The 11184-nt window shown below is 45.2% G+C and overlaps 1 protein-coding gene across 1 annotated transcript in view; it reads right to left on the reverse strand.

Moving 5' to 3' along the window:
• The window catches only part of LOC143298265 (apicoplast pyruvate carrier 1-like), a 33886-nt gene extending 25359 nt beyond the window's left edge, over positions 1-8527 (reverse strand). The window contains exon 1 of the mRNA XM_076611080.1: positions 8414-8527. Coding sequence (XP_076467195.1) covers positions 8414-8510 — 97 coding nt within the window. The 5' untranslated portion in view covers positions 8511-8527. The remainder of the gene's footprint in view (positions 1-8413) is intronic.
• Between the last annotated feature and the right edge of the window lie 2657 nt (positions 8528-11184).

Raw genomic sequence — 11184 nt, forward strand, 5'->3', positions numbered from 1 at the left:
TTAGGGCCCTGTTTCGGCAAAGTACCGTGTCATTACGAAAGGCGCTTTTCTCCGAGTCTCCTCAATCTACCCAGGTGTGAACGGGTATATGACCTCGGTTGGGGGAGTTTAAAACGGCGGAAGGAGAGGATTGGGCCCCGCCTTCCTATACCGAGGCCGTGACACAGTGGGTATGAACTCACTGCTTAGATGGCCGTAAAAAAAAAAAAAACAACCCAAAACTATTGGTCCTCAAACCTTACATGTGGTTGTGTCAGTCTGACCCAGTAAAGCTGACCCAAATGTCCAACATTTAACTCTCTCCATACGAACGGCGAAAGAGACGACGTTAACAGCGTTTCACCCCAATTACCACCATCAAAATATTGCAAGTGGAAGGCTCTTATACTGAAGAGGTGAATGTTGACAAATAATACCACAATTCTGACGACAGAAGCTAAAGGTTGGGTCATTCAGACACCCACTGGACATCCGAGGGGTCTGTGTAGAGGAGAAGAGAGGACTGGCCGTACTGAGTGAGTTAAATTAAAGGAAAACCCAAGATCACCGACTGACATAACTTTGTGGGCATTTGTCTTTGGGATAAATGTCTCTGTCTCTGTTTCTTGCTTTGTTTGTCTCTCTCTTCTGCTGTGGTTGGTTTCAACTTGAAGTCACCCTTGACAAGATAAACAGGCAAACTCGCCTGCACATGCAATCGTGTTTTTGTGCGCGTGATCCGTTTGACTGGAACGTGCCAGTCGAGGGAACTGGTCTGCTTACTCTTCAGTGAGTAAATGGGACAGCCCATGTGGCAGATGATATCCTGATTTATGTGTGTGTATTGTATTGTATTACTCTTTTTTTTTTTTGTCACAACAGATTTCTCTGTGTGAAATTCGGGCTGCTCTCCCCAAGGAGAGCACGTCGCTACACTGAGAGCGCCACCTTTTTTCTTCTTCTTCTTCTTCTTTTTCTTTTTCCTGCCTGCAGTTTTTTGTTTGTTTTTTGTTTGTTTTTGTTTTTTTAAATGTTTTTCCTATCGAAATGGATTTTTCTACAGAAGTTTGCCAGGGACAACCCTTTTGTTGCCGTGGATTCTTTTACGTGCGCTAAGTGCATGCTAGCACACGGGACCTCGGTTTATCATCTCATCCAAATGACTAGCGTCCAGACCACCACTCAAGGTCTAGTGGAGGAGGGGGGAAGAAAATATCGGCGGCTGAGCCGTGATTTGAACCAGTGCGCTCAGATTCTCTCGCTTCCTAGGCGGACGCGTTACCTCTAGGCCATTACTCCACGTGTGTGTGTGTGTGTGTGTGTGTGTGTGTGTGTTCTTCAGTTTAACGTCTATTCACTATAAGTGTTTTTAGATGTGTGTGTGTGTGTGTGTGGGGGGGGGGTGACCAATTTTTTCAAATATTGAAACCATATTTGCTTCCTGGTCAGCTTCAGACCCACTCTGTTCCTGTGTTCCAAGATTCAAACTCTCCACAGTCGGTCGAAGTTCTTTTGTCTCTGGACCATGATTATACTTGGAACTACCTCCCTCTTTCGCTTCTTTAAATCACCACCACTAGCCACAGCCATCTCTCTCTCTCTCTCTCTCTCTCTCTCTCTCTCTCTCTGTCACTGTCTCCTACTCCTCCCTTCCCACGCCCCCCCTCCCCCCCGCACCCCACCTCCGGGTCGTCCACCCCTCCACGCACACACACAAACACAGACACCAGTTACTCCCCTTTCCACACCAGCCATCTCTCTCCCTCTCTCTCTCTACCTCCCACTGTCCCCCACTCCTTTCCCCCACCCCCCTTCCCTCCACACACACCATCTCTCTCCCTCTCTCTCTCTCTACCTCCCACTGTCCCCCACTTCTTCCCCCCCCTTCCCTCCACACACACCATCTCTCTCCCTCTCTCTCTCTACCTCCCACTGTCCCCCACTCCTCTCCCCCGCCCTTCCCTCCACACACACCATCTCTCTCCCTCTCTCTCTCTACCTCCCACTGTCCCCCACTCCTCTCCCCCGCCCTTCCCTCCACACACACCATCTCTCTCCCTCTCTCTCTCTACCTCCCACTGTCCCCCACTTCTTCCCCCCCCCCCTTCCCTCCACACACACCATCTCTCTCCCTCTCTCTTTCTACCTCCCACTGTCCCCCACTTCTTTCCCCCCCCCCCTTCCCTCCACACACACCATCTCTCTCCCTCTCTCTTTCTACCTCCCACTGTCCCCCACTTCTTCCCCCCCCTTCCCTCCACACACACCATCTCTCTCCCTCTCTCTCTCTACCTCCCACTGTCCCCCACTCCTTCTCTCCCTCCCCCCCCCTTCCCTCCACACACACACACCAGCCATCTCTCTCTCTCTCTCTCTCTACCTCCCACTGTCCCCCACTCCTTCTCTCCCTCCCCCCCCCCTTCCCTCCACACACACACACACACCAGCCATCTCTCTCTCTCTCTCTCTCTCTCTCTCTACCTCCCACTGTCCCCCACTCCTTCTCCCTCCCCCCCCTCTTCCCTCCACACACACACACACACCAGCCATCTCTCTCTCTCTCTCTCTCTACCTCCCACTGTCCCCCACTCCTTCTCTCTCCCTCCCCCCCCCCTTCCCTCCACACACACACACACACACACCATCCACCTCTCTCTCTCTCTCTCTACCTCCCACTGTGCCCCACTCCTTCTCCCAACCTCCAATCCCCTCCCCTCCACACACACACACACACACACACACACACCAGCCATCTCTCTCTCTCTCTCTCTCTCTCTCTCTCTCTACCTCCCACTGTCCCCCACTCCTTCTCTCCCTCCCCCCCCCTTCCCTCCACACACACACACATACCAGCCATCTCTCTCTCTCTCTCTCTCTCTACCTCCCACTGTGCCCCACTCCTTCTCCCAACCTCCAATCCCCTCCCCTCCACAAACACACACACACCAGCCATCTCTCTCTCTCTCTCTCTCTCTCTCTCTCTCTACCTCCCACTGTCCCCGACTCCTTCTCCCTCTCCCACCCCCCTCCACACACACACACACACACACACACACACCAGTCTTTCCATCACCATCTCAGCCATCCCTCTGTCTGTCTCTCTCCCCCTTCTCTTTCTGTCTCTCTCTTTCTGCCTCTGTCTCTCTTTCCCTGTTTTCTCTGTCTGTCTCTCTCTCTCTCCCTCTCTCTCCCCATTTCTCTCTTATCATTTCCAAGATAGAGGTGTCCCCCGTTAATCCCCCCCCCCACCTCCTCCCCCCTCACCTCACCCCGTTAACTGTCACCCCCTTACAGTCGCACTACCCCCAAGACGTCCAGATTAGCGACACCCGTTTAGCACTACCGATAGAAAGACCCCAGCAAAAATCACACCGTGAGACACGTGGGTCCATACTGAATCTTCATGTCCTTATGTGGACATCTGACAGGGAACGGCAAGATGCAGGTTATCGACTCGTCTTCTTCTAAGGCGAAACCTGTCGGCTTTCAATACTTGCAGATTGTCAAGTTCCCTTCCCATTCTCAAAGCCTGACTAAGCGCGTTGGGCTACGCCGCTGGTCACGCATCTGCTTGGCAGATGTGGTGTAGCGTATATGGATTTGTCCGAACGCAGTGACGCCTCCTTGAGCTACTGAAACTGAAACTGGACATCTGACACACAGTTGAAGTACCCAACACTTTCTGTCGCATAACGAAAACTCCCCCCAAAAAATTCACTGAATGATCAGTCAAACTCTGGATATTTGTAACTTTGGTCTGAACTTTAAATATCGTGTCATCTTCGTCATTTGCTGTATGAGCCAATCAACTTGTGGCTCAAGTTAAGGAAAAAGGACCAATCATGATAATTCAGACTGTGAAGAGGGTTACCGTTATTGTTCTGTTTGATTGGGACATTTCTTCTTTTCTTTCTTTCTTTCTATCTTTTTCTTCTTCTTCTTCGTTTAAGATTCTGTTTCCTTAAAAAGAGTGTTGGATGTGTTTATCTCTCTGTGTCACTCTCTCTCTGTCTCTATCTATCTATCTACCTAGATACATATAATATATATATATATATATATATATATAGAGAGAGAGAGAGAGAGAGAGAGAGAGAAGACAAGACAAAATTCTTTATTTCGAGGATAATAGATAAACACTGGTGTGCTTTTTTACATCCAGTCCCCGCCCTGAATAGGGTCCACGCTACACAATACTAAATAAAATGAAAGCATGGTGTTAGTAGAGATACATAACAAAGGAGAAAAAAATCCAAAAAAAATATTTAAAAAAAAGAACACACACACACACACACACACACACACACACACACACACACACACAAACTCACTCACACACGGCATACAGGCACTAGCATGGTGTTAGAAAAATGCATAGGGGGAAAAAAATGAACAAAATGAAAGAAACGAACACACAACAACACACACCGCACCACAGACCAGAGTTGGGGGGATGGAGGGGGAGGAAGGTTCTCAGTCAACCATACACATTTGACAAACAGTATCATTAAAATGAACGATTTACATAACACATTGTAGCATAAGGTGGGAAAGGCAATGTTTTTGTTTTTTTTTAAGGTTGTTGGGAGAGAGAGATTTAACGATTTAACGATTTTTTTTATTCAGATAAAGGCCAAATCCCCTTACTGAAGGGGGTGACATTGAAGAAAGATAAATAAGATTTTTCATGACACACTATGCATCTTCAACACAAACCAACCAAAAAAATATCTAACACAGATGTTCAACAACATTCACGTGGTAACTATTCTCAATCTCTTCAATGCCTCATATATATATATATAAATGGCCAAGTTACACAGAGTAGACTCATGTCTTAACGACATGAGCAAATTAAATCTAAAGTTAGATGGATCTTTATAATTTGGGAGAGAGAGAGAGAGACAGAGACAGACAGACAGACAGACAGAGACAGAGACAGACAGAGACAGCGACAGACAGACAGACAGAGAGACAGAGACAGAGAGAAGCACCACCGCAACAGTCTTGAACTTCCGTTTCAACGGAGTGAGAATGAGGTCTGATTTACACCAGCATAAGGACATGACCCAGTTGAGGACGCGTGGTGTGATAATAAATGGGTTCATGTGAGCAAGACATCTGTAACCCCCGGCTCGCCAAGGTGACACGATTACAGTGTATTCCCTCTGGTCTGGGGAGGAGGGGGGCCCGGGGGGGGGGGGGGGGGGGGGGGGGGGGGGGGGGGGGGCAAAGCCTGGAAAGACAGGCAGTGTGAGCAACAGAGAGGGCTAGTTATTGTCTCCTATTATTGATGGCTTGACACTCGGCGCTGGCATTAGAAGGGTGGGTGGGGGGATGGGGGGGGGGGGGGGAGCGGGGAGGGGGGAGATGGGGGGGGGGGGGGGGCAAGGGACGAAATGTTGCCAGAGTTTGGAGACAAACGTGTGTTTATATTATGACTCATATAATGATACTGTTAGTGGTGACGGTTGTCATAATTGCCGTCTGTGATGCTGATTTTGTTGTTGTTGTTGTTGTTGTGGTTGTTGTTGTTGTTGTTGTTGCTGTCGATGAATGGATTCTCTTCTGTTTAGATTCTGTTCTTCTTCCCGATAGAGATGATGAAAAGGATGATGATGATGATGATGATGTCACTTTTTGTAGTGGTGTAACGATCATGTTCTTCTACAATTTGGACGTCTTCGTCTTCTTCTTGATACTGATGTTTTTTTTAAGGTTGTGTTGATAGCAGTCGTCTCCACTCGAATTAAAAAAAAAAGCCATAATCATGATGTAGATTATTTGAATAATCATGTGGAAAATTACGGAGCACTTCGTTTGTCAATGTCGTTGTACTTGTATTTCCTTCATTATAAACATAGTAATCAATTAGTTTACAATGATAAATAAATGAATAAATGAATGAATAAATAAATAGATAAATAAACAAATGAATAAATAGATGAATTAATCCTACCACTTCTGAAAAAAACAAAACGTCAGATTAACTTCACTTCATGAACTGCACATTCATGAACTAAAAAAAAAAAAATTATAAAATAAAATAAACAGCTCAAGCCACTGTCTGTCGCTATTCTCTCTCTGAAAACCAGTGTCATCAACACACAGCTCATTATTTCCCTAAACAAATACCCCTTTTCTTCCCACGACACACACACACACACACACACACACACACAGCGCATTATTTCCCTAAACAAATACCCCTTTTCTTCCCACGACACACACACACACACAGAGCGCATTATTTCCCTAAACAAATACCCCTTTTCTTCCCACGACACACACAACACACAGAGCGCATTATTTCCCTAAACAAATACCCCTTTTCTTCCCACGACACACACAACACACAGAGCGCATTATTTCCCTAAACAAATACCCCTTTTCTTCCCACGACACACACAACACACAGAGCGCATTATTTCCTTTTCTTCCCACGACACACACAACACACAGAGCGCATTATTTCCCTAAACAAATACCCCTTTTCTTCCCACGACACACACACAGAGCGCATTATTTTCCTAAACAAATACCCCTTTTCTTCCCACGACACACACACAGAGCGCATTATTTCCCTAAACAAATACCCCTTTTCTTCCCACGACACACACACACACACACACACAGCGCATTATTTCCCTAAACAAATACCCCTTTTCTTCCCACGACACACACACACACACACAGAGCGCATTATTTCCCTAAACAAATACCCCTTTTCTTCCCACGACACACACACACACACACACACAGCACATTATTTCCCTAAACAAATACCCCTATTCTTTCCATCACACACACACACACACACACACACACACACACAGCGCATTATTTCCCAAAACAAATACCCTTTTTCTCCCCACGACACACACGCACACATACAGCGCATTATTTCCCTAAACAAATACCCCTTTTCTTCCCACGACACACACACACACACACAGAGCGCATTATTTCCCTAAACAAATACCCCTTTTCTTCCCACGACACACACACACACACACAGCGCATTATTTCCCTAAACAAATGCCCCTTTTCTTCCCACGACACACACACACACACACACACACACACACACACACAGCGCATTATTTCCCTAAACAAATACCCCTTTTCTTCCCTACACACACACACACACACACACACAGAGCGCATTATTTCCCAAATCAAATACCCCTTTTCTTCCCACGACACACACACACACATACACACACGCACATACAGCGTATTATTTCCCTAAACAAATGCCCCTTTTCTTCCCATGACACACACACACACACACAGCGCATTATTTCCCTAAACAAATACCCCTTTTCTTCCCACGACACACACAACACACACACAGAGCGCATTATTTTCCTAAACAAATACCCCTTTTCTTCCCACGACACACACACACACATACAGCGCATTATTTCCCTAAACAAATACCCCTTTTCTTCCCACGACACACACACACACACACACACACACACACACAGCGCATTATTTCCCTAAACAAATTCCCCTTTTCTTCCCACGACACACACACACACACACACACACAGCAACCACTTTCCACCAGCACCCTGCAAACCGTACAACGTCCCACTCTGTTTTTTTCTTTTTTTTTTTCTTTTTTAACTTTCTTTCTTTTTGAATCAGATGTAAAGCACTTACAGCTTCGGTTCTGAGCAAGGATAGGTGCTATATAAGTATCCATATCATCATCATCATCATCAACATCAGATGTGGTGTCGTGTATGATATTGTAGGGGTTAGTGCACAACACCTTGACGCCTTGACAATATCCATATTTCTTCCCCTGAAGTCCCATTTTTCCGTTTATGAGACGGAAAAAACATTTGTAAGCTGGTTAATAACTCACTCAGTACGGCCAGTCCTCTCTTCTCCTCTACACAGACCCCTCGGATGTCCAGTGGGTGTCTGAATGACCCAACCTTTAGCTTCCGTCGTCAGAATTGTGGTATTCTTTGTCAACATTCACCTCTTCACTATAAGAGCCTTCCGCTTGCAATATTTTGATGATGGTAATTGGGGTGAAACGCTGTTAACGTCGTCTCTTTCGCCGTTCGTATGGAGAGAGTTAATAACATTGTCATATATATATATATACACTGCATTTCTTCTCCTCCACTCTTTGACTGGCCTTCTTTATGTCTCTTGACAGGAGAAGAAATGTAGATTATATATTGTAATTTTAATCAAACAGAATTTTTACGATTTTTTCCGTCTTGGGAACGAAACTAAACGGAAAGAACACAGGGGGGGGGTGAAATGTGGATATAACCGAGGTCTCCTTGTAACTGAAACTGAACCTGGAACGTCCACAAAGTATCCCCACCACACAGACATTGTACTGAGTCTTATGACACAACACAGCACAACACAACACAACACACTTTTAGTTTTAGTTACTTACCAAAGGTGAGCTGGGTTCCCAGTGTGAGATGAATCATGAAGCCTGCTGCCACAACCAGAACCCCTCTGAAGGGAACTCTCTTCCCGCAGCACGCCATGTGTGTGTGTGTGTGTGTGTGTGTTGGTTTGGTTGTTTTTTTTTGGGGGGGGGGGGGGGGGGGGGGTTGCCTTCTGTCCGTCTTTTCTATCCCTGATTATCGCACAACTTGCTCAACCTGTACGTCACGTCATCACTTTATCAATCACGCGAAAACGAGGATGCTGAGCACTGATTTGTTTAAAAATGAAATCAAACAAAAACAAGAAAGTCTTACTAGAATCGTAGTCGCTGAATTTCTGTTGTATTTTGGTAGTTACTGTTGCTTTTTCTGCTTTTTTTTTTCACGTGAAAGTGAAAATGCTAAAGAGAGATTAACCTACTTTTTAGCGAAGAAAGGGAAAATGGTGTACCTATTTGTTGGTTATTCTCTCTCTCTCTCTCGCTCTCTCGCTCGCAGCTTGTAATTTGCTGCTGTTCAGTTAAACAGCTCAATTTTTTTAGTTGGTCTCTCGTGCTAAAGCAGCATTGCGATGATCATTTTACTTTTTAAAGTCACTGACTTCAAGTCCATTAGATGTGGGCAAGTTTCAATGGCCACGCTGAAGCAATCAGGGAACTGCTGAGGGAGTGAGATGGAGTGGAAGACAGGAAAAACAAAAGCCGATGGACTGACAGCACTGCAGACTGGACAGGAAAACTGTCTGTACAGACCCAGGCTTCTGACACACAGCCGACAGACGTAGAGGAATCCGGTGAACAGTTCCACCGTGCAGCGACTAAATGATTCTTCGCAGAGTTAATGGATGCCCAGAGAACAAGCCTTCCAGTCCAGTCTGTTTACATGAAAGAAAGATACAAACTTATCGTTTTCTGTATGTGGTAACTTTTCCTTTCATACGATGTAATCCATTCTGATTTAAACGACGTTTTTAAGATATAAGCATTGTTGTCATTGGTGTTTTACATGTAAGAAAAATACACGTTCTTTGTTAACTTTCTAAAGGGGAGGGGGGGGGGGAAGCACAAACTTGCAAAATGATGCAAAAAGCTCTCTTGCTGTGAAAACGGAGAAGCCAACTTAATTAATGTCTGCTATAAATCTGGTCAGTTTCCAGACCAAAGCCATTTAGGGTAGCTTCATCATCAAATCATGCTGCAAGAAATACACGGTTTTTTGTTTTGTTTTGTTATTTGCTCAGGTACTCTGGTTACATATTCACTCAGTGTTTCCTTTTACTTCGTTTTGTTGATGTGTTTATACACTTGGGATACTGACATTCATTTCATGCTCCTCCTTTTGTGTTATCATTCTATATTTCAGCAACCGATGTTATATATATGTATATATTTCTCGATTACAAACGTTTGCTGTGCCCGTCTTTTTCAATCATTCATTTTGTTTTTGTAATCATTTTTTTTTTGGTTCATACATTTCGTTCACGATAACCAACTAATTCTAGTTGCTGAACACTTTTCTACTTCGTAACATTAATATGTTGTGTCCTTGCGGTTATTCCGTGTCCTGGTTGTCCTCCTGAATGCTCCAAAGGAACTGTTGCAGTGTGCGTTGTCTTTCAGAATCTGCTTCAGATGCTGGCAGCCAGTAATCGACAGAGACGACAACATCACATCACTCATCCCTACACCTGGACGCACAATCCTCCAGTGATCGTTCTTGGCGCGATGAAACCTTCAACCTCTTCTGTCTCCTCCATGCGAGAGTGCAGGCTGTTGTTCTGTTTTCTGGAGTCAGCAGCTCCCCTGAAAAAGAAACCGGTCTGGATGAGGGTGAGGGATTCATACATGGAAGAACGAGCAAGAACTGTAAGACTTTGCTCTTTCAATTCAGACACAGGCACACAACTTGAAACGATTGCTGCCCACTTTGTGCTTCCCGACAGCTTTGCGTGTATGCAAGGAACAGCAAAACAAACTATCAGAAACGTCATACCAAACAGACAACTACTACTGCTTCTACTAATACTAGTAAATTATACTAATAATCAGAAAAAGCATATAAGCAAAAGCATGTCCCCAGTACTCTACAAATTGAATACTTAAAATAAATCATGTAAACACTGAAAGTGGAAACATTTAAGTCACAAAATCAAAATCGTTAATATGTAAGCACAATTGCCACACACAAATCCCACGAAATTACATACTCCTGGTACAACAACTCATTCATTCCAACACACACACACACACACACACACACACACACAAGCACGAACGCACACACACACAAACACACACACAACCACACACACACACACACACACACACACACACACACACGCAAATCAAATCGCTCCAGGGTGTTTACATCATGGCCAACAACCACGATCACCTGACGGATGCGGAATTTCACAACTGCGCAGCAGTGTTGTAAGGAATCAGGAACGATTCATAAATTATACTGCACGCGAAATTTAATAAAGAACGCAATAGCCGAATGGTTAAAGCGTTGGACTTTCAATCTGAGGGTCCGGAGTTCGAATCTCGGTGACTGCTCCTGCTGGGTAAAGGATAGAGATTTTTCCGATCTCCCATGTCAACAATTGTGCAGACCTGCTAGTGCCTGAACCCCCTTCGTGTGTATACGCACGCAGAAAATCAAATACGCACGTTAAAGATCCTGTAACCCATGTCAGCGTTTGGTGGGTTATGGAAACAAGAACATACCCAGCATGCACACCCCCGAAAACGGAGTATGGCTGCCTACGTGGCGG

Source organism: Babylonia areolata, chromosome 23 (assembly GCF_041734735.1).
Source record: "Babylonia areolata isolate BAREFJ2019XMU chromosome 23, ASM4173473v1, whole genome shotgun sequence".
In the NCBI taxonomy this organism is placed as follows: domain Eukaryota; kingdom Metazoa; phylum Mollusca; class Gastropoda; order Neogastropoda; family Buccinidae; genus Babylonia; species Babylonia areolata.